The sequence below is a fragment of the Neomonachus schauinslandi genome, chromosome 7 (assembly GCF_002201575.2).
Source record: "Neomonachus schauinslandi chromosome 7, ASM220157v2, whole genome shotgun sequence".
Taxonomy (NCBI): Eukaryota; Metazoa; Chordata; class Mammalia; order Carnivora; family Phocidae; genus Neomonachus; species Neomonachus schauinslandi.
The window spans coordinates 122,918,508-122,943,546 of record NC_058409.1 but is presented as its reverse complement, the minus strand read 5'-3'; the positions used below and the strand labels follow the sequence as shown (position 1 = coordinate 122,943,546).

The following is a 25,039-nucleotide window of genomic DNA, read 5'->3' as shown; positions in this document are numbered from 1 at the left end:
AAAGAAAGAAAGAAAGAAAGAAAGAAAGAAAGAAAGAAAGAAAGAAAAGAAAGAAAGAAGAAAGAAAGAAAAGAAAGAAAGAAAGGAGGGAGAGATATTCAATATTCATGGACGGTGTTAATCTTGAAACACACGAAAGAATCTTGGCACCAGAAGTGAATACTTAGAAAGCACTTTTGGTAATAACCTGTTCTATTGTTCTCTCTTGAGAACTTTCTGCTCTAGATGCTGGTCTTTTCATGATCTCTAAATCTACCATGTCATTTCCTTGTTTTTTTTTTTCTTTGCTACAATTCTTTCTGAGGCTTAGAATATTCCTGTTTTCCTCCCTCTTCCTTTCTTCCCCTCATGGAAATCCTACCCATCTTTTGATGCTCTTCCTGCCCTGGGAGATGTTAACAGCTATAGCTGGTGCCCATGATCTCTCTCCACTGGCTAAATGCTGAAGCTCATCCATGATGCTCTGTATGACCTTCATTCATATGTGAACTTTGTTCTTGAATGTACATGTGTAGGATTTATTTTTCCGGGGCTATAAGCATCTTGATGTCAGGGTCCCATGAACATAAGTGAAAAAACGGCATTTTCCATTGGAGAAACCACTGTAGAAACTGTGTGCATGTGATATCTGCTGGTTTCTTGCTTTCAACTACTGGGCCAATGGATGCCTTCACACTCCACTGGCAACAAAACTTTCAAAAAGGTCACTGTTGCTTGGGCTTCCCACTTAAGGGCCAGTGAATAAGGACTTTGAACTTTTATCTACCTCTAAGGGCCTCTTCTGTGGTACAAATTCTGAAAACCTTGCTGAAGATTAATGTCCTGTGTCAGCTTTTTTTTTTTAAGATTTTATTTATTTATTTATTTGAAAGAGCGAGAATGAGAGAGAGAGAGAGCACATGAGAGGGGGGAGGGTCAGAGGGAGAAGCAGACTCCCCGCTGAGTAGGGAGCCCGATGTGGGACTTGATCCCGGGACTCCAGGATCATGACCTGAGCCGAAGGCAGTCGCCTAACCAACTGAGCCACCCAGGCACTCCCTGTGTTAGCTTTTACTTGAGCATTTACTTTGTTTTATTGGGGATTCACTTACTTTTCTTCTAATAATGTTTAAACATTTGCTATGGTGATTCTGCACTGAATTCAGGATCCACAATTGGGCTGAAAAATGAGATTCCAACTAGGATACAGACTTATAAACTGAAGATCAGCCATCAGTTGCTTGATTTCCTTTTGCTAAAGTGAAGACCCACCACTTAAAGATTACCCTTAGGTGAGAGCCCTGCCCTATGCCCTCTGGTGAGTGGTGAAGGGAGAGATAGAAACATGGCTCCAGGGGGAAGGTCTCTACCCTGACTACGTGCTATAATTCCTAGGGAGCTTTACAAATATAGCTATGCCTGGACTTCACCATAAATAATTTACATAAGACTTCCTGAAAGTGGGCCCCAAACATAAGTATTGTTCAAAGTTCCTCAGGTGATTCTAATATGCAGCCAGGGTTGAGAAATACCATCCTGAGAGAGAGAGAGAGAGAGAGAGAGAGAGAGAGAGAGAGAAAGCAAATACGCATTTATCCTAACATAAGGACACAGGGTATACCACTATTCATGTGTATTTAAATGGTTCAACTATTTTTTTAAAGATTTTATTTATTTATTTGAGAGCAAGAGAGTGGTGGGAGGGGCAAAGGGGTTGGGAGAGGGGGAGAGAGAGAATCTCAAGCAGATTCTGCGCTAAGCACTGAGCCTGATGTGGGGCTCAATTTCACAACTCTGAGATCGTGACTTGAGCTGAAACCAAGAGTCAGACCCTTAACCAACTGAGCCACCCAGGTGCCCCTGGTTCAACTATTTTTTTTTATTTGTTCAGGAGAAAGAAGAAGATAGAATGAACTAATGTTGGGACAAAAGTTGTTAAAAGTTATTTTTCAATGAAGAAAATTCTTTCTCTGAGGATAATTTCTGATAATTATTGGGGGCAAGAGAGAGGAAGATGTTTTGTCATTTCAGCAGAGTGTGATGGGCAGGGCAGGCTTCTTCCAAAAGGACACAAGATTATGAGGAGAAAATAAATGGGACCAAACGGCAGTCAGTTTAGTAAGTTTAACGAGGGTGTTCTGATTGGATCGGGGAGTGGGGGTGGCAGACAGACCACTACTTTAAGCCAGAGAGGAAGCCAAGGAGGCTTCTTGAATTCAATGATCAAATCAGGATAATTTTCCTAATTATATCTGGGGCAATATCAAAGGTTTCAATAACTGTAAAAAGCTAGTCAAATAAGATGTAACTTACAATCTGACCTAGTCTTTTTATAAATCTTGACCTTTCAGTAATAAATGTTTACCTTCTGCCTACTATGTGCTATACACTATGATAGATTCTGTGGATCTAGTACTATGCAAGGAAAACATGACCTTTCCCCTGATGGAGCTTACGGTTTGACAGGGGAAGCAGATGTCTAGCAAATCATTACAAGTAAAAAATTATCAGTGTGTTAAGTGTTTCAAAAGAAAGAGCTAGGCATTATGAAAGTGTACAAACAACCTAGTTAGCTTAGCAATTAGTACCGTGATTCTCTCTGTGTGCTACTACCAATTCCACATACATCAGTAGGGATACATTTTTAAAATTAAGCATTTAAAAAAATGTTTAAAGGGGCACCTGGCTGGCTCAGTTGGTAGAGCATGTGACTCTTGATCTCAGTGTCATGAGTTCAAGCCCCATGTTGGGTGTGGAGCCTATTTAAAAAAAAAAAAATTGGGTGCCTGGGTGGCTCAGTTGGTTAAGCAACTGCCTTCAGCTCAGGTCATGATCCTGGAGTCCCAGGATCGAGTCCCACATCAGGTTCCCCAGTCAGTGGGGAGTCTGCTTCTCCCTCTGACCCTCTCCCCTCTCATGCTCTCTCTCACTCTCTTTCTCTCAAATAAATAAATAAAATCTTTAAAAAATAAATAAATAAAAATAAAAAAATAAAAAAAATTAAGGTAACATGGAATAGTTTTGAAAAATTCAAGACATCTGGTATAAATTTTTGGAAATTATCACATGAAAATATAAACATTAACTTAATACGAGAGAGAAAACACTTGCAGAAACACAGTGCTAGGCCCTATAGGTCACACTCTGAAAGTGTTAAATCTAGTTGGAGGATGGGAGAACAGAGGGAAGACTTGGGGATTTTTTTTGGTTTTCCAATAGCTTTCATTCTCTGCTCTGTCTCTAACCCCTTTGTTGCCTGGCACATATTAAGTCCCCAATAAATCTTTTTTAATGAAAAAGAGAAAGCACAAAAGTAAATGTTAAGTCAGTCATACAGAGAAGCTTAGAGGAAGAAATGAGGTAAATAAAACAGATTTTATGGAGGAGGCATTATTTAAGAAATGCCTTGACTAGTGAGTCACATCTTTTCTCAGAAATAAGGGAGGAGCAAGGGCATCCTACTTAACACAGACAGCATGATTTTTCTCTCTATGCTTTCATACTTCAGATGAGTACTTCCTTGTCATTTTGAGATTCAGATGAGTGGAATTTCCAAGAGTCAGTCTCATGACTTACCATCTGCAAGGCTAAAAGTGAGTTTTAAATAGCCAAGTTCCAGTTCTACAATGAATGGATCTTAATGGCCGTCTTCAAGTTCTGCAAAAATCAATCTTTGTAAGTGACCCCCATCAACAAAAAATTTATGAAAAGAGAAAGAAGTGAAATTGAGTGACTGTGACTTTATCCAACAATGAAATGGTGAGCTGTCCATCACTGTCCCTAAGCTGAAGAGATTGAAGGCAAGGAGAGAAGTAGGAGAATTTCATAAGGTGAGATTCACCCCAATTTCTAAGGGTAATATCTATTCATTCAGCCTTGGAAGTTGAACAAGCTGGGAATGTCTCCAAGACTGTCTGAAGTGATCGGTTCAGAGATTATTATAATAATTGCTTATTTTTGTTTAAAAAAAACAAAACAAAACAACTACTACCTCCCAAGCAAAGCTTCCTTTAAAAGGAGATCAAAATTTTTCTTGAATTCCTGTTTATATTCTTCAGGAGGAGACCAACTGACAATTTGGTATTTTTTTCTCCTTTTTAAAATCAAAGAGACAGGGCGCCTGGGTGGCTCAGTTGGTTAAGCGACTGCCTTCGGCTCAGGTCATGATCCTGGAGTCCCTGGATCGAGTCCCGCATCGGGCTCCCTGCTCGGCAGGGAGTCTGCTTCTCCCTCTGACCCTCCCCGCTCTCATGTGCTCTCTCTCATTCTCTCTCTCTCAAATAAATAAATAAATAATCTTTAAAATCAAAGAGACAGAAGAGAAAAACTAATCAAATATATCACACACCTAGATTAAAAAAAATATTAAGAGACCCAATTTTAGTTCTTTCCCTTATTTATAACTCAGATTTTTTTCATTTTCTTGTTTTTTGTTTGTTTGTTTGTTTGTTTAAAGATTTTATTTATTTGACAGAGAGAGACACAGCAAGAGAGGGAACACAAGCAGGGGGAGTGGGAGAGGGAGAAGCAGGCTTCCTGCTGCGCAGGGAGCCCGATGTGGGGCTCGATCCCAGAATTCTGGGATCATGACCTGAGCCGAAGGCAGACGCCCAATGACTGAGCCACCCAGGCGCCCCCATTTTCTTTTCTCTTTAATAACATCTCTATTGAGTTATAATTCACATAACCTACATTTATTCTTTAAAAGTATACAATTTAGTGGGTTTTAGGATATCTGCAGAGTTGTGCAGCCAACACCACAATCAATTTTAGAACATTTCCTCACCCTCAAAAGACAATTAGTAGTCACTCTCATTGTTCTCATACTTTCATTTAGTTCTTTAGACACAACTGCCATTAGTTCTTCGAATACATTTGTAATCACTGGCTTAAAGTGGCAGGATATAAAATCAATGCACAGAAATCAGTTGCATTTCTATACACCAACAATGAGATAGAAGGAAGAGAAATTAAGGAGTCAATCCCGTTTACAATTGCACCCAAAACCATAAGTAACCTACGAATAAATCTAACCAAAGAGGCAAAGGATCTGTAATCAGAAAACTATAGAATACTCATGAAAGAAATTGAGGAAGACACAAAGAAATGGAAAAACGTTCCATGCTCATAGACTGGAAGAACAAATATTGTTAAAATGTTTATGCTACGTAGAGCAATCTACACATTCAATGCAATCCCTATCAAAATACCATCAGGGCGCCTGGGTGGCTCAGTTGGTTAAGCGACTGCCTTCGGCTCAGGTCATGATCCTGGAGTCCCGGGATCGAGTCCCGCATCGGGCTCCCTGCTCGGCAGGGAGTCTGCTTCTCCCTCTGACCCTCCTCCCTCTCATGCTCTCTGTCTCTCATTCTCTCTGTCTCAAATAAATAAATAAAATCTTTAAAAAAAAAAAAATACCATCAATTTTTTTTCACAGAACTGGAACAAATAATCCTAAAATTTGTATGGAACTGGAAAAGACCCCAAATAGCCAAAGGAATGTTGAAAAAGAAAACCAAAGCTGGTGGCATCACAATTTTGGACTTCAAGCTCTATTACAAAGCTGTCATCATCAAGACAGTATGGTACTGGCATAAAAACAGACACATAGATCAATGGAACAGAATAGAGAGCCCAGAAATGGACCCTCAAATTTATGGTCAACTAATCTTCGACAAAGCAGGAAAGAATGTCCAAAGGAAAAAAGACAGTCTCTTCAACAAATGGTGTTGGGAAAATTGGACAGCCACATGCAGAAGAAGGAAACTGGACCATTTCCTTACACCATACACAAAAATAGACTCAAAATGGATGAAAGACCTAAATGTGAGATAGGAATCCATCAAAATCCTTGAGGACAACACAGGCAGCAACCTCTTCAACCTCGGCTGCAGCAACTTCTTGCTAGACACATCTCCAAAGGCAAGGGAAGCAAGGGCAAAAATGAACTATTGGGACTTCATCAAGATAAAAAGCTTTTGCACAGCAAAGGAAACAGTCAACAAAACCAAAAGACAACCGACAGAATGGGAGAAGATATTTGCAAATGACATATCAGATCAAGGGCTAGTATACGAAATCTATAAAGAACTTATCAAACTCAACACCCAAAGAACAAAGAATCCAATCAAGAAATGGGCAGAGGACATGAACAGACATTTTTCCAAAGAAGACATCCAAATGGCCAACAGACACATGAAAAAGTGCTCAACATCGCTCAGCATCAGGGAAATCCAAATCAAAACCTCAATGAGATACCACCTCACACGTCAGAATGGCTAAAATTAACAAATCAGGAAAGGACAGATGTTGGTGAGGATGCAGAGAAAGGGGAACCCTCCTACACTGTTGGTGGGAATGCAAGCTGGTGTAGCCACTCTGGAAAACAATATGGAGTTTCCTCAGAAAGTTGAAAATAGAGTTACCCTATAACCCAGCAATTGCACTACTGGGTAATTACCCCAAAGATAGAAATGTAGTGATCTGAAGAGGCACCTGTACCCCAATGTTTATAGCAGCAATGTCCACAATAGCCAAACTATGCAAAGAGCCAAGATGTCCATTGACAGATGAATGGATAAAGAAGATGTGGTACACACACACACACACACACACACACACACACACACACACAGAGGAATATTACGCAGCCATCAAAAAATGAAATCTTGCCATTTGCAAAGACATGGATGGAACTGGAGGGTATTATGCTAAGCAAAATAAGTCAATCAGAGAAAGACAATTATCATATGACCTCACTGATATGTGGAATTTAAGAAACAATGCAGAGGATCATAGGGGAAGAGAGGAAAAAATGAAACAAGATGAAACCAGAGAGGGAGGCAAACCATAAGACTCTTTTTTTTTTAAACACTCAATAAATGTTATTTATTATTCTATTAATTTGACAATTATTGAGGATTATTATTTTTTTGTCTTGATATTTATTTATTTATTTATTTATTTATTTATTTATTGGTGTTGAGTTGTATTAAGTGGTTTCTTTTTTTAAATTTTATTATGTTATGTTAGTCACCATACAATACATCATTGGTTTTTGATGTGGTGATCCACGATCCATTGTTTTCATATAACACCCAGTGCTCCATGCAGTACGTGCCTTCCTTAAAACCCATCACCAGGCTAACCAATCCCCCCTCCCCCCTCCCCTCTAAAACCCTGTTTGTTTCTCAGAGTCCATAGTCTCTCATGGTTCATCTCTCCCTCAGATTCCCCCCCTTCATTTTTCCCTTCCTTCTCCTAATGTCCTCCATGTTATTCCTTATGTCCCACAAATAAGTGAAACCATATGATAATTGACTTTCTCTGCTTGACTTATTTCACTTAGCATCTCCTCCAGTCCCATCCATGTTAATGTAAAAGTTGGGTATTCATCTTTTCTGATGGCTGAGTAATATTCCATTGTAGATATGGACCACATCTTCTTTATCCATTCATCTGTTGAAGGGCATCTCAGCTCTTTCCACAGTTTGGCTATTGTGGACATTGCTGCTATGAACATTGGGGTGCATATGGCCCTTCTTTTCACTACATCTGTGTCTTTGGGGTAAATACCCAGGAGTGCAATTGCTGGGTCATAGGGTAGCTCTATTTTTAAATTTTTGAGGAACCTCCACACTCTTTTCCAAAGTGGCTGTACCAACTTGCATTCCCACCAACAGTATAAGAGAGTTCCCCTTTCTCCACAACCTCTCCAATATTTGTTGTTTCTTTCCCTGTCCATTTTTGCCATTCTAACTGGTATAAGGTGGTATCTCAATGTGGTTTTGATTTGGATTTCCCTGATGGCTAATGATGATGAACATTTTTTCAGGTGTCTGTTAGCCATTTGTATGTCTTCTTCAGAGAAGTGTCTTTTCATATCTTCTGCCCACTTTTTGACTTGATTATTTGTTTTGTGGGTGTTGAGTTTGAGAAGTTCTTTATAGATCTTGGATACCAGCCCTTTATCTGTAGTGTCATTTGCAAATATCTTCTCCCATTCTGTGGGTTGCCTCTTTGTTTTGTTGACTGTTTCCTTTCCTATGCAGAAGCTTTTTATCTTGATGAAGTCCCCAAAGTTCATTTTTGCTTTTGTTTCACTAGCTTTTGGAGATGTATCTTGAAAGAAGTTGCTGTGGGCGATGTCAAAGAGGTTACTGCCTATGTTCTTCTCTAGGATTTTGATGGATTCCTGCCTCACATTGAGGTCTTTCATCCACTTTGAGTTTATCTTTGTGAATGGTGTTAGAGAATGTTCGAGTTTCATTCTTCTGCATGTGGTTGTCCAATTTTCCCAGCACCATTTATTGAAGAGACTGTCTTTTTTCCATTGCATATTTTTTCCTGCTTTGTCGAATATTATTTGACCATAGGGTTGAGGGTCCATACTGGGTTCTCTATTCTGTTCCATTGGTCTATGTGTCTGTTTTTGTGCCAGTACCATGCTGTCTTGGTGATCACAGCTTTGTAATATAGCTTGAAATCAGGCAACGTGATGCCCCCAGCTTTGTTTTTCTTTTTCAACATTTCCTTGGCGATTCAGGGTCTTTTCTGATTCCATACAAATTTTAGGATGGTTTGTTCCAGCACTTTGAAAAATGTCATTGGAATTTTGATCGGGATGGCATTGAAGGTATAGATTGCTCTGGGTAGCATAGACATTTTCACAATGTTTATTCTTCCGATCCATGAGCATGGAATATTTTTCCATCTTTTTGTGTCTTCTTCAATTTCTTTCATCAGTGTTTTGTAGTTCCTAGAGTATAGATCCTTTACCTCTTTGGTTAGGTTTATTCCAAGGTATCTTATGGTTTTTGGTGCTATTGTAAATGGAATCATTTCTCTAATTTCTCTTTCTACAGTTGCATTGTTAGTGTATAAGAAAGCAACTGATTTCTGTGCATTGATTTTGTATCCTGCCACATTACTGAATTGCTGTATGAGTTCTAGTAATTTGGGGGTGTAGTCTTTTGGGTTTTCCACATAAAGTATCATGTCATCTGTGAAAAGAGTTTGACTTCTTCTTTGCCAATTTGAATACCTTTTATTTCTTTTTGTTGTCTGATTGCTGTTGCTAGGACTTCTAGTACTATGTTGAACAACAGTGGTGAGAGTGGGCACCCTTGATGTGTTCCTGATCTTAAGGGAAAGGTTCTCAGCTTTTCCCCATTGAGGATGATATTCGCTGTGGGTTTTTCATAGATGGATTTTATGAAATTGAGGAATGTTCCCTCTATCCCTATACTCTGGAGAGTTTTAATCAGGAAAGGATGTTGTATTTTGTCAAATGCTTTTTCTGCATCAATTGAGAGGACCATATGGTTCTTCTCCCTCCTCTTATTAATGTGTTCTATCACATCAATTGATTTGCGAATGTTGAACCACCCTTGCATCCCGGGCATAAATCCCACTTGGTCGTGGTGGATGATCCTTTTAATGTATTGTTGGATCCTATTACCTAGGATTTTGTTGAGGATTCTGGAATCCATATTCATTAGGGATATCGGTCTGAAATTCTCCTTTTTGATGGGGTCTTTGCCTGGTTTGGGGATTAAGGTGATGCTGGCCTCATAGAATGAGTTTGGAAGTTTTCCTTCTGTTTCTATTTTTTGAAACAGCTTCAGTAGAAAAGGTATTATTTCTTCCTTGAATGTTTGGTAGAATTCCCCAGGGAATCCATCAGGTCCTGGACTCTTGTTTTTTGGGAGGTTTTTGATCACTGCTTCAAAATCGTTACTGGTTATTGGCCTATTCAGGTTGTCAATTTCTTCCTGTTTCAGTCTTGGCAGCTTGTAGGTTTCCAGGAAGGCCTCCATTTCATCCAGATTGCTCAATTTATTGGCATATAGTTGTTGATAATAATTTTTAATAATTGGTTCTATTTCCTTGGTGTTAGTCATGATCTCTCCCCTTTCATTCATAATTTTATTAATTTGGGTCCTTTCTCTTTTCTTTTGGATAAGTGTGGCCAGTGGTTTATCGATCTTATTAATTCTTTCAAAGAACCAACTTCTAGTTTCGTTGATCTGATCTACTGTGTTTCTGGTTTCTAATTCATTGAATTCTGCTCTAATTTTAATTATTTCTCTTCTAATGCGTGACTTGGGCATCGTTTGTTGCTTTTTCTCTAGTTCTTTAAGGTGTAGAGTTAGTTGGTGAATTCGGGATTTTTCTATTTTTTTGAGTGAGGCTTGGATGGCTATGTATTTCCCCCTTAGGACTGCCTTTGCAGTATCCCATAGGTTTTGGACTGATGTGTTTTCGTTCTCATTGATTTCCATGAATTGTTTAAGCTCTTCTTTGATTTCCTGGTTGACCCAAACATTCTTGAGCAGAGTGGTCTTTAGCTTCCAAGTGTTTGAATTTCTGCCAAATGTTTTCTTGTGATTGAGTTCCAGTTTTAGAGCATTGTGGTCTGAGAATATGCAGGGAATAATCTCAATCTTTTGGTATCAGTTGAGACCTGATTTGTGACCCAGTATATGGTCTATTCTGGAGAAAGTTCCATGTGCACTCGAGAAGAATGAGTATTCTATTGTTTTAGGGTGGAATGTTCTGTAAATATCTATGAGGTCCATCTGGTCCAATGTATCATTCAAAGCTCTTGTTTCCTTGTTGATTTTCTGCTTAGATGATCTGTCCATTGCTGAGAGTGGAGTATTGAGGTCTCCTACAATTAACATATTGTTATCAATATGACTCTTTATTTTGGTTAACAGTTGGCTTATGTAGATGGCTGCTCCCATGTTGGGGGCATAGATATTTACAACTGTTAGATCTTCTTGTTGGATAGACCCTTTAAGAATGATATAGTGTCCTTCTGGGTCCCTAATTACAGACTTTAGTTTAAAATCTAATTTGTCTGATATAAGAATTGCTACCCCAGCTTTCTTTTGAGGTCCGCTGGCATGGAAGATGGATCTCCATCCCTTCACTTTCAGTCTGGATGTATCTTTAGGTTCAAAATGAGTCTCTTGTAGACAGCATATGGATGGGTCCTGTCTTTTTATCCAGTCTGCAACCCTGTGCCGTTTTATGGGAGTGTTTAGGCCGTTCACGTTGAGAATGATTATTGAAAGATATGAATTAATTGTCATCATGTTGCCTGTGAAGACGTTGTTTTTATAGATTGTCCCCGTAAATTTCTGTTGTATATCACTCTTGAGGTCTTTCTCCTTTTATAGAACCCCCCTTAATATTTCTGGCAGGGCCGGCTTAGTGGTCACATATTCTTTCAGTTTCTGCCGGTCATGGAAGCTCCGCATCTCTCCATCCATTCTAAAGGAAAGCCTTGCCGGATAAAGTATTCTTGGCTGCATGTTCTTCTCATTTAGTACCCTGAATATGTCTTGCCAGGCCTTTCTGGCTTGCCGGGTCTCTGTGGATAGGTCTGACGTTATTCTGATGTTCCTCCCTCTGTACGTGAGGAATCTCTTCCCCCTAACTGCCCTTAAGATGGTTTCCTTGGTTCTAAGATTTGCAAGTTTTACTATTACATGCTGGGGTGTTGGCCTGTTTTCCTTGATCTTAGGAGGGGTCCTCTCTGCCTCTAGGACTCAAATGTTTGTTTCATTCCCCAGATTAGGGAAGTTCTCAGCTATGATTTGTTCAAATACATCTTCTAGCCCTCTCTCTCTCTCCACTCCCTCCGGGATTCCAATTATTCTGACATTGGAATGCTTCATGGTGTGACTTATTTCTCTGATTCTATTTTCATGGATTCTGAGTTGTTTTTCCCTGGCCTCCTCTTTTCCCTTTTTATCTATTATATTGTCTTCCAGGTCGCTTATTCTCTCTTCTGCCTCAGTTACCCTAGCTGTTAGATTATCTAGATTGGATTGGATCTCATTGATAGCATTTTGAAGTTCTGCCAATTCACCTTTTATTTTTGCCCTTAGAGACACTATGTTGCCATTAATTGATTTCTCCATTCTAGCCATTGTCTTCACAATTGCTAGCCTGAATTCCATCTCCGACATCTTGGTTATGTCTGCATCCATTTGTAAATCTGCAGCATAAGTCATAATCTCTGATTCTTTTCTATTTTGAGGGCTCCTCCTCCTAGTCATTCTGTTGATGGGTGTTTGAGGGAATGTATAGAGTCCAAATTATTGACCAGAACCCAAGCAAGATGCACCTGTTTTCTTGGGACCTTAGGGTTGCTGGCCTCTTGTTTTCCCAGCCTGTCTTCTGCGGGAGGGGCCTGCTGCACTGTTACTCAGGCAACCCTGTTTGGGCGGAGTTGCCCTGCCCCCCTGTGGTGGGGGATGGGCTCAGTGGGAATCAGTTTTGGGGGCTTTTGTTCTCTGGCGCCTTTCCCTGGTGGCTTTCCACGTCTCTTCCACGAGTCAGAGCAGAAGAGACCGTTTCCAACCCTCTGCCTCAGAGCAGAGAGACCTCAGTCTGTTCTTCAGTGAGCTCTCCAGGCCACACCGTCTCCATTTCTGTCCGTGCTGCTATAAACTGCAGCAGCCTGGGTTGTGTGCCCTTCCGCAGCGCTCCCAGTCCTGCCTCCAGGCCGGGGCTCATCTCTATCCTTTGTGCTTCTAAAACCACCAGCCGCTCCCAGTTCGTGCGCGCACAACCCTGCCACTCCGGGTTTCCATCTGGGGGGGCTGCAGTTCGCAGGCACGACCCCACCGCTCCGGGTTTCCGCCCCGGGGGCTGCCCTAGAGTCCTTTCCCCGCAGCTACCAGTCTGCGAGTCTGCGCCCCGCCCTCAGCGCGCGAGGCTGTCGCTCACTGGTGGTGTAGGATCCCCACGGCCAGGCACCCTCCCGCTGCCGTTTATCCTCCGATATCTGCCCGCAGAATCACGGCTCTCCGCTTCGTACCTCAAAACCAACTGCCTGCGATATTCTGTTTGTAGAGATCCAGATCTTCTTACATCTCAGGCTGGTTTCGTGGGTGCTCAGAGTGGTCTGGTAGATATCCAGCTCAATTCCGGGGACCAGTTGAAATAGGGTCCCCTACTCCTCCGCCATCTTTCCCCCTCCTCAAACCATAAGACTCTTAATCTCAGGAAACAAACTGAGGGTTGCTGGAGGGGAGGGGGGCTGGGGGCTGGGGAGACTGGGTGATGGACATTGTTGAGGGTATGTGTTGTGGTGAGCACTGTGTGTTGTGTAAGACTAATGAATCACAGACCTGTGCCCCTGAAACAAGTAATATATGTTAATAATTAAAAATAATAATAAAATAAAATAAAAAACAACAGCAACAAAAGTCTTTGTCTAGTAAAGCCACTGTCTGGGCTTCCTCAAAGACTATTTTTATTGACTGCTTCATCTATGTTGTTGCATAGCTGCAATTAATTCATTTTCATTTAGTTTTTCATGTATATATCCATCATGTTGGATAAATAAATCTATTGTTTATTGAACTGTTTATGGTTGAGGCTATTATGAATAATGCTGTTATGAACATTCTTCTTATATGTCTTCTTGTCCACGTAAACACATTTTTGTGTGATATATACTCATTGCCAAGCCCAAAGTCACCTATTTTTCTGTTATCGTCTAGAAGTTTTATAGTTTTGTGTTATAGTTTCAGGTTTATGATTCATTTTAAGTTAATTTTTATGAAAGGTGTAGTGAGCAGTGTCTAGATTCCTTTTTTTTTTTTTTCCCTTTTGGCATGTGGCTGTTCAGTTGTTCAAGCATCATTTGTTGAAAAGACTATCCTTTCTCCATTGAATTGCCTTTGTTCCTTTGTCAAAGATCAATTGACTATGTGTGGGTCTATTTCTGGGCTTTCTATTCTGTTTCAGTGATCTGTCTACTCTTGTCAATCTCACAATGTTTTGATTATGCAGTTGTATAGTAAGATTTGAAGTGTCAATTCTCTTTGTTATTCTCTCTCAATATTGTGTTAGCTCTTCTGGGTCTTTGGCTTTGCCATATAAATGGAATGTTTATCAATATCCACAAAATAACTTATTGGAATTTTGATTGGGATTGCATTGACTCTATAGATCAAGTTGGGAAGAACTGATATCTTGACAGTGTTGAGTCTTTCTGTGAACATAGAATCTCTCCATTTATTCGGTTCTTTAATTTCTTTCATCAGTTTTGTAATACATTCTATACATATATATGTATAGATAGATCGATAGATCATATATATAGTTAAGTTTATACCTAAGTATTTCACTGTTGGAGGTGCTAATATAAATGGTATTGTGTTTTTAATTTCAAATTTTACTTGTCCATTGGTTATATGGGAAAGTGATTGACTTTTATATATTGATCTTGTATCCTGCAACCTTAGTATAATCATGTATTCCAAGAGGTTTTTTGGTCAATTCCTTTAGATTTGCTACAGAGACAATCACGTCATCTGCTAAGAAAGACAGTTTTAATTCTTCCTTCCAAATCTGTATATCTTTTATTTCCTTTTCTTGCCTTAAATTGCATTAGCTAGGACTAATATAAATGGTATTGTGTTTTTAATTTCAAACTTCAATTGTTGTTTTTGGTATAAAGGAAAGCAACTCTGTTTTCTTAGCCTGGTTAGGATTTAATCAATTTTATTGATATTTTTAAGCACCCAGCTTTTGGTTTTGCTGATTTTATTGTTTTCCTGCTTTAAATTTCATCGATTTCTAATTTTTGTAACAATTACTTGTTTTAATTATAAACACTGGATAAAGTAATGTAGAACCTAAAGTACACGTATTTAATTATCTTAAAATATTTTGTTTGTAATGTAATGTTACTAATGTAATATAATATTAGTGGTAATATATTTGTAAGGAACAAAGAAAGCTTCAGGCTCCTTAGGAGTTTAATCTCAAAGATGGTATGAAATGAAACACATAATCAGCAAAATTCTTAGGAACTTGTAGAAATGTACTTTATTTCATGCAAAGCCACATAATTTCCTCTATTTTAATAGCTAGTCAAATAAACATTTCAAAAAATTCATTACATCACAATAAGTTAAAATACTACAAAGCAATTGCAAATCCACGAGTTTGTCAAAACCAAACCGAGAGAACATTATGCATAGATAAGGCCAAAGATGCTAACTTACTTATAGGTAGCACTTTGCAGCTTTTTCCAAATACATATTTGAAAATGTAGTGAGAATCTGCAGAGAAAAATAGTTAAATCTACAACCCATTGGTCAGATACGAAAACATTTGTCATTACATATCAGGTAGTAATGGCTGATTAAAGATAAATTTGGCATCATGCACCAAAGATGAACATAATGAACACTTAGAAAAATTACGATCAGATGCACATTTGAAAAGACTTATCTTCTATTTCACCTAATCCACTGAATTAAATAAATAACAAGTACTTTACTAATGCAACAGAGAAATTAGGCTTTTGGTATACTTTGCTTGGGTAGTGGTATATATAAAAAGACACTGAAGGGGGGAAGGAATATTTCAAATTCACACTGGACTACTGAACTTTGGAATATTGCCCTAAGGAAACACGATGTGGGCAGAACTTATGTGAGAACGATTTTTAAACTGCTTAAAAGCACTACAATTAGTTACAAAAACATTTTACAGAAATTAAATACCAGAAAATAACAACATCGATATTAGAGCTCTTTTTTCAATACTATAATTTATAAATATTTATTAGATTACAGTAATTTAAAAGACATGTCCACATGTTTTCTACCTTCTAAAATGAGAAAAATCCTTCAAGCTGTTTTCAAAGTATGGACAAAAATAAATCCATTGGATTGCTTTTAATAAAATAAATACAAGTCTCTCCCCTACAACTTGGTGTACTAAATAGGGAAGATGCTAGCCAGCATTCTTTTGAGAAATTCAGCTCTAAGTGACTAGGTTGTTATGATTTATATCAGTAATATTGACTCAAAATGGTGTTGTGCAGTCAGATTAATAAATTATGACTTTACCCTACATATGTCTGCCATAGTAAACCACTCTTTCTACTCTTTTGCACTAAATACAGAAGAAGAAAAAAACTCCTTTTATAAAATGATTTGAGATCAAGATACCCACTAAAGAAAAGATTTTCAGGAGAAAAAAGTTAATTCTCTCCAGGGAGTATGTTAAAAACAAATGTCTTTTAGGATATCAATGAGAAGAGGAAAGTGCCAATATTCTTGCTTCATTAACAAATTAAAAATTATAGCAAGGCTTCAATCAACCTCAATGGACAAATCTTTGACAATGATAATGAAATTTTAGGAGGACCAGGCTGAGTGTGAAAGGAATTAGAGGTGAGGTTATGTCCCCATTGATGGGATTAAGGATGGGGTAGGGCTAGGGCCTGCTCTGCTGGGCAAGATGATTCATAGGGCCTAGTCTGCAGGAGTTGGGATAGGGGATGACACGGCTTGGTCTTCTAGCTCTCTGAGCAGGAAAAAGTCCATTGGGAAAAAGAACCCTACATGGAGGGAATTCATATTTTAGAAGGCCTCCTGTAACCCTCTTTCTTGTATTGTTCTAACCTCTCCTAATGAAAACTTTGACAACAATGTAGGGTATTTATGAATTCCTTTTCATAAAAAGGTATCTCAAGTTTCTTAATCTTTCTGCTTTTCTGTTTTGTTTTTAACAATCACTGTTTTTGGAAATCCATTTTTATGCCAAAACATGACACTGAGAGTAATTCATTTTAATGAAGTGCCTTCTTTAGTGACCTAAAGACAAGACACCAAGCCAGCATACATCACATTTACATTCAGATGTTGCTTAGTTGTCTAGAAAAATCTGTTTCACTACTTTAGGTGCAATACTGCTATTCGAGTAGTGGGATGTGAAATCAGAACTAGTTCCTTTTGAGTGTACTGATCATCAGAAACAGCTGTGTACACAAAACAAAAAAAAATCTGTCAGCACGTTAAAAGTCATACTGTAAAGACAGGCTTCAGAAAGGAAGGAGGATATAAAAGCAATGAGGAAGGAAGAAAAGAAAGGAAAGATAAAACTCGAAATCCATTTACTCCTTAACATTTAGAATTTAATGCAATATGATCCATTACATTTTGGAGATTCAAGTATGTTAAGATTTTTCAGGGACATGTTTTGCCTCTAGTGCAAACATACTTATCCTTGTGATTTTCAGGCATGGTCCACTCAAATCACAAGTACAAAACTCACATTACTGAACAGTGTGAATTATATGGAGAGTTTACTTTCCTTTAAGATGGTAATCAACACACCATCAAGAATGTTCCCTGACTCTATTACAAGATAAAAAAATGAGGTTTGTTACTGTACATAAATGAAATTCTTTCATCCATACACTGAAGTGTACTTAAAAAAAAATCCCACAAATTGACTTCCTATCCACTTTTAATGTCATTTGGGTACACAACCAGTGTAAATTTAAGAACGGATATTCTAATAAACAGTAGAGTCCAAAAACAAATCAATTCGCAGTATTTATTTTTGATGGCGTGGATTGTCCAATTTTCTGATCTATTTTTTATAAATGGAAAACCTTTGAATGTTTTGATTTAGCTCTTACCACTCTTGTGAAATGAGGACCTCTTGTGTGTTGAAAGTACTCGAAAGCCCTTGATTCATTTGGTAAGAGAGCAAATTTTAATAATTAGGCTTATACCTTACTTCTTATTTTAATAATGATTTTTATAAAAAAGCTCCACTGATAAGAACCAGTTACTGATGTAGTAACAAAAGTTAATTGGCAACTTACAGGTGATTACTTTCTGCAGTGGTTGTTTTGAATTACTGGCTTACTGAATATCCTTATCCTAATGATTATTTAGAAAAATAATTTAGAAAATTTAACCAGATATCTATTATTACATAAGAAAGACATCACAAGCTAATTATCAGAAGTAATTCTTCAGGAAATTACTTTGCATTTATAGTGTATGAATTTAGTAGTAATGTTTTGCAGTAGAGGTCATTACATTTTAATAAGCTTCCCCAAACAGCAAACTTCTGTTCTTACTCCACCTTTTTTTACACAAGGTGGCTTAACAAATATTAACTTAGTTCCCCCATCAATAAACTCTTTATTCTTCAGGGGTTAAATCATTACCTTATGAACTCAAATTTTCCAGCCAGGTAACCTTCCTATACGATCATATATAAAATCCTGTAAGATAAATTCTGCTTAAAAAGTTGAACACTCTAGACTTAAACAACCAAAAGTTATTTTGGAAATAACTCAGAAGTCACAAAGGAAGCTAGGTTATTTGTGAAGTAAGTATTACATACACTTCAATTATTATAAAGGAAAGTAGTACATTCCCCTACATATTCCTATCAATTTATTTTAGGGCATTATAAATTACAAAAGTGACTGGATAATCTCTTTTTCTGCTTCTATTTCTTCTACAGCATCTGGGTTTCATGACAAAACCTGATGAGAAACAACATTATACTTAAGGAAAACATTCCAAGGTAAACCCAAAGACCAAATATACAACAATACTATTTTCAAAGCACTTTAGATAAATTAGTCCAAAACAGTTTTTGCTTTGGGGACTTAAAAGCTTCCCTGTAATTGTAAGAAACTGGGCTGATCGTTTCTCCGTTTAACACCTTCAAGTACCACTAGGAAAAGTAGCACAGGAAACAATTTATTTTGTTTTGTTTTTTAAACTCCAGCATATCAACATCAACTCAATATACCCTCACAATAGTTTTGTGAGGTAGATCAGTAGGTAAATAGCAAGTATCATCTTCATTTCACGAATGAAGAAATTGAGGCACTGAAAGGTTACATAATTTGCCCGAGATATTCAATGGTCAATCATGAAATTACAAACAGTACCAAATGATCTCTGCTTCTGGCCTATAGCTCTCTAACCACACTTTAGAGTGAAAGGCTGTGTGTGTATTCTCAAATGGGCAGCCTGTATAACCTTTGACTGAGAATAAATTCTATCCGTTTATAATTATTTTAAAAGGGACCTAACCTCAAATATCATAAAATTGAACAAAATCAGATAATTAGGATGATACACTATTCCTTTCAGTATCTGCATGGATCTGTCTCTTAAAATTTACATGATAATACTAAGTAAAAAGCAAAATAAAAAATTTAAAATTATGAGTCAAGGGAAGATTACTTTCAAGAAACATACAATCATATCGTTAGGGTGATCATATAATTCATTTTCAACCTGGGATACTTCAGAGTGAAAGCGAACACTATTAAAAATTACACGGAATAGCAGGTGTTAAACTGAGACTGTTGTGGCAAGCTCACAAAGAGTCACCACTGGATGAATCCACAGCAGGGATTCTCTGAGTTGTAAACATTTCAGGGACATGAAAAACTCTCTGCAAGCATGTTGTGTTCGACTGTGCAATATTCACTGTGCAATAAAACATGGATGATTGCAAATATACCCAACTTTGGCTTAAACACAAAAGTTTAAAAATGCTTTTTTAAAATAATAAGCATGTTTAACAAAATTATTACACATAAACCACAATTTAAGTGTTAATAATAATAGTAAGTGGATTCACATTTTACCTTTAAATAACCAAATGTTATTTTCCACAAAGCATCAATACGCACCTTTAAAAATTAGAGAATTTTGTGGGACTCTTTGGTTATTAAAAACAAAACAAAACAACAACCACCCACTATTTCGCATTAATGCTTCAGATTCTCTTTGAGTGGAACGATCAATACTTAAATCAATATGCTGAATGATAAAGGTGAACATTTCTCCCTGAAATGAAAATCTTTTACAAAGTAATACCAAAAGCATAATGTAATTTCCAGTTACTAGCAAAGACTGAAAGAATAATACATCACCCAATTATAGTACACATGCCAAAGATACTAACACTATCAGTTGAAGTATAATCTTAATTATACATGCAAAAACTTCACTAATTTGCATACAGAGTTGAAAAAGAGCTTTCTACATTCAGTTATGTCTGGTAAGTAAGCCTTGTTTTAAGACGTGGGTTATGTAAATACCATTATTATTTGAGGTCTCCATCTCGTTGAGAAATACAGGATTAACATATTCTTTAAAAACAGCAAAAACGTAAATCACAATAATAAAACCGTATGATGTTATTTAGTTATGACGTATGGCTTTCTTGGATCTTTAAAACAACTTTCCCGAAAAAAATGAATCTGAAACAAACCGAACTACCTGTTCTCAACATATACTGATCTTTCTCATGAACTGAATCCTTCCACTACGCTGGTACTTTTAAGGCAGACACTTCAGGAATGGTGTGTAATAAAAAAGATGACACTCTATTCAATGGGCAATAAACTATTATTACTAAGATGTGAGTAACTTTCAGTGCCTTTTTTTGTCCTGACACTTTTCACTACGAGTACAGTATAAATTCTAGGGCACACATATGTTCATAAAGACTGGACTGATGTGTTGATCTTGGTTAGTTGTTCCATAAATTCTTTCAGACTTTACACATCATCAAATATTCCGGTTTGAGACATTGAGAGGTATCGTCCACCAGGCTGATACCTGAAAGGTGGATAAAGAAATGATCTGAGGCATCAAAAATAACAAAGGAGGAGAGAAAAACAAGGATACATTAAAAGGAAGCGGCTACATAATTTGTAAGCATCATTTGTAAAATCTATTCAGTAGCTGAAAGCAGAAACTTACAAAGATGATATCCCAAGGGGGTTTACTTAATTATAAATTAATCAACAGCTTTTTTAGAGCCTAGAATACACGTATGACAGGGTGAGAGATATAAAAAGAAAGGGATAGGGAGATGTGAACACATCATGGAACTGAAGATTTAATAACCACTCTTGATTATTCAACAGAAATAGAATATCCCAGGGTTTCTGCTGTTTACAGGCAATACTGTAGCAAATACCGTCATGCAGATGATATTTTGCTTCTGTTTAATTATTTTCCCAGAGCACAGTGGCTAAAAGCACGACTCGACTGCCAGAGTCCTGGGTTTTGAATGCCTGACTTTGCCATTTGCAAGCTGTGTTACTCTGGGTAAGTTACTAAGCCTCTCTGGATTCAAATCCAATTGGACTGACAACCATAAAATACAGTACTGTCAGTAATGTGCTTAGAATAGTGTCTGACACCCAGTCACGGCTATGTAGCCGTTGCTAAATATGATTAATTTCATAAATGGGATCATTAGAAATAGGCATATAAACATTGTTAAGATCCTTACTATCAATTTCAATTTTTCTTTCTTATTTAGAATACCACTAGTAGTTTATGGAGATAGCAATTTCAGCTATCCAGCACCACTGGATGCTATAATTTTTAAAATATAAAAGCATTAGCAGGTATAAAAAGTTACCAAAGGTTGATTAATATGGTTATTATTAGCAGTAAAGATGAACATTTTCCTTATGTTTATCTCATCAAGTTGTTATGTTATCAAAATTTCAGAATGCTGAAGCCAAAATGACCCAGCCAGAGCTTACCTTTCTGATTTAGATTCAAGAGGATCATCAGTGAATGTTTCTGCATTAAAATCCAAAGGTTCTACATCTTGGAGGAGTTCTATTCGGTCCCTTTCAGTCCTGTTATTGGCCCTGGTATATTTAGATGCTGCTGTAAAGGAAGGAAAAAAAAATATGTCTACTTTTCTGTTGTCTTTATGGGTTACCGTCTCTAGACTCACGAAAAAAAGTCAAGATTATAAAGGATCTGAATTTTGATTGTGAAGACAATAGTAAGAAAAGATAACTACTTGATTTCTTAAAAATCAGATTAAAATGAGAAATGGTATGATAGAAAATAACAAGGAAAAGTTTCTCCCTTGCAGCTAGCCTAAGCTCAGAAGCAGGTACAATGCAAAGATTCAATTAATATGAATCAGAATTAACATTTAACATATGAACTATGAAATTGTTCATTATCAAGTTTCAACTGGTTTCACAGTGAATCCAGGGGCTGCTGTATCTCAGTTCTTGGCTAGAATTTTCTTTAAGGCGTACTCAACTCCAGGTCTTCAAGAAAGGCCTGAGTCTTTTTCCCAGGAGACAAGAGTTTAGGGTAGCTAAGTCCAACAGAAACAAAATGCAAGCCTGGTATTTACTTTTAAATTTTCTAGTAGCTACATGAAAAAAGTAAAAAGGAACAGGTGAAATTAATTTTAACAGACTTAATCTAGTTCAATATATCCGATATATTATCATTTAAACATGGGGCACCAGCCACATTGCCAATGCTCAGTGGCCACATGTGGGTAATGCAGACCATCCTGGTCAGTACAGATCTACTGCACTAACTCTCCCTTCTCTCTATGTGGATGGGGTGGGTTTTCTTCATAAACAACCTAAATTTTCACAATGTTCTTCTGAGCAGTCCAATAGCTTCAAAAGAACTTTATGATATAGCTCTTTTTGAAAACTTAAGGTAAGCTATTTCGATCGTATCTTACGCTTTTGTCATCTTGGACTCTGCCCTTCATCTTTTCTCTCATTCATTCAGCAAATATTGGTTGCCTCCCACATTCCAGGTTCTCCTCAAGTCATTATCCTAAGGCGTTGTATTTCCTCTTCTCTTGAACATTCTCCCACACTCCCACATCTTTCTACCATGTCAACTCCTACTCCGTGGTAAGCAAGCTTCCAAATCTTTGTAGAATCCCCTCTCTTTTTCCTAGCTCTTTTTTTTTTTTTTTTTTGAAGATTTTATTTATTTGAGAGAGAGAGAGGCAGAGAGGGAGAGGGAGAAGCAGGCTCCCCGCTGAACAGAGAGCCCGACCCTGGGATCATGACCTGAGCCCGAAGACGGACGCTTAACCGGCTGAGCCACCCAGGCGCCCCTCTTTCCTAGCTTTAACTAAACCTCTAGCTCTCTCCCATATCTTCTACCCTAAATCTCATTCAAACACATCCTTTCCTCCTCATCCCCAGGATCACTGCTTATTTTAGGCCCTCATTTCTTGATCGCATTACCAACACAGACATTAAATTAGTTTCTGTGTCCCACTTCCCTGGAAATCATGCTTTATGTTCAAATTTATCTTTTGAAACCAAAAATCTGAGCATGCTCCTTTCCTGACTGAAATCTTCACTTGAGAGAAAGTCTTCACTTCTGAGCATGGTAATACTTGCTTCCCAACTGTCTCTGCAGCCTTACCTCTTATCAGGCTCCTCATACTTTAGGATCTTGTCACAGAAACAAACTCGCATTCTCCCAAAGGTACTCTTCAGTCACTCATTCATCTTTCTGCCTAAAACACCTTCACCTGGCTAAGTACCATTCATTCCCAAATGCTCAGTTACTATTATTTTATCACAGAAATCCTTTCCCAATAAAGAACTCTTTTTCTATCCCCTGAGCTGAGCTCCCTCAGCACCAGGAGTGTCCCCTTCTACTCTCTCAGCATTCCTGCATCTCCCACAAAGACAAACCTCCTCTACCATCTACTCTGGTCAGAGTCCTGGGCAAAAACAGGTTTCTTGCCACCTTCCCAGGGGCAGATGGCAGGGTCAAGGATGTGGGGAGGTATCCTAACTCAACCCACTGGCAAATGTTTTCTACTTGGTATCAGTCCCTCACAAAATTAATTGGCATCCCAAGGACAGGAAATTAACTTCTCTATATCCCTGTATACCTGGGAAAGTATCTGACATACGGGTCAGTCAGGCAACGGTTATAAAAATGAGTGACTTGCCTACATCTACTAACAGAAAAGTAAAGAACAACATCTAGGTAAATAGTAGAAATCAACACCTGCCTACAACACGCCTGGGATAAGTACTGATATTATTTAAGGGTAGTATGATTACAACTCTTCATGCGTTGTCCCAGTTCTCCATCTCCTATCAGAATGCATACTTGAGTTTCCCTTTCCTTCTATACACTGAGGTGTGAAAAAGGAAAGACACTGCAGAATCACCTCTACAGTTCTCTAAAGCATTTTTGAATGGCTGTCTTAATTCTCAGTCTCTATGCAAGCAAGCATAAGAAAACAACTTCTAAGGGAACTAGAAAATAAACGACTTACATCGGGTGGTACTAAGATCTGAGAGGCTTGACTCTTTCGAGTCAACATGAATATTTCTGTTTCTAGTGGAATCTTCTCTACTGTGTCCATAACGTTCTTTCCATTCCTAAGTCAGAAACACAAATGAATATGTAACAAAGGAACTCATAGGCAGAAAGTATTCATCAGTGTCAACAGACTGTATGTATAGAGTAAGAGAATTTAGTTATTTTCATCAGAAATTCACCAGATAATCAGTATGATTAGCATAGTACCATGAAAATTTTCAAAAATAATTTTTCTTGTCTCTACCTGATTTTAATACAGTCTCCAAACTTTCTTCCAAATGAAGATTTATAGACATCTTTGCTTGCTATAATTAACCTTTTCAATTCTTCTGTCTAAAATGTCAAAACAACATGATAGCTACAACAGGCTTAGCTTGACCACATAAAAGTTATGAGAACTCCTAATAATTCATGAGATGTTAACAAAATTTTCTCCTATATAAACTACAAATATCAGAGACCTGAAAAGTCACTTTCGAAAGCAAAATTAGAGTTGTATACAAACATGATTAGATAGCTGTAGTCAAACCATATGAAGTGGGATGCTACTCAATCAATTCTTAGAACTGAAAGGAACCTTAGAGGTCACCTTATTCGACCTCCCCTGCAGTGTAGGGTTTCATTCTAAAATAGCCATGTCATTGGCTCTCTTATTAGATGACATGGAAGTTTCTATTGTGAGCAGCCCATCACAATTTTGATAAACTGTGGACGTTAGAAGTTTTCACCGAGAGGTGAAATCTATCTCCAGTAACTTCCACTCTCTGGTTCCAGTTATGTCTTCTGAAATAAAGAACAGGTGTCCTTTTACATGACACACACTAACATATATGAAGACAGCTATCATGTCTCCTCTGAGTCTTCATTTCTCCAGTATAGATACATCTAGGTGTTCTAAACTCGTGGTAACCGTGACTAAATTTTTCTAATTTTCTGCTTTTTCACTCTCTAGGTGAAGTTTAGTTTGCCTCAGCAAACAGAGGACTGAAGAAAATTGAAGAGGAATACAATTAATGTCATATTACCAAAAAGCATAACAATTTTAAAGCAATCAAAATGACTTTAATAACAAGATTGCATGAATTTATTAATTCTTTCATTAA

General features: G+C 37.7%; 1 protein-coding gene and 1 pseudogene across 2 annotated transcripts in view; both read right to left on the bottom strand.

The window, feature by feature from the left end:
* Positions 1-19,628, bottom strand: part of LOC110585043 — a 27,171-nt pseudogene extending 7,543 nt beyond the window's left edge.
* LMBRD2 (LMBR1 domain containing 2) overlaps positions 18,202-25,039 on the bottom strand; it is a 41,110-nt gene continuing 34,272 nt past the window's right edge. For both annotated transcript variants that reach the window (XM_044917168.1, XM_021700487.1), the window contains exons 16-18: positions 23,890-23,995; positions 21,353-21,482; positions 18,202-20,411 (exon numbers count right to left, since the gene is read on the bottom strand). In XM_044917168.1, coding sequence (XP_044773103.1) covers positions 20,351-20,411; positions 21,353-21,482; positions 23,890-23,995 — 297 coding nt within the window. In that variant the 3' untranslated portion in view covers positions 18,202-20,350. The remainder of the gene's footprint in view (positions 20,412-21,352; positions 21,483-23,889; positions 23,996-25,039) is intronic.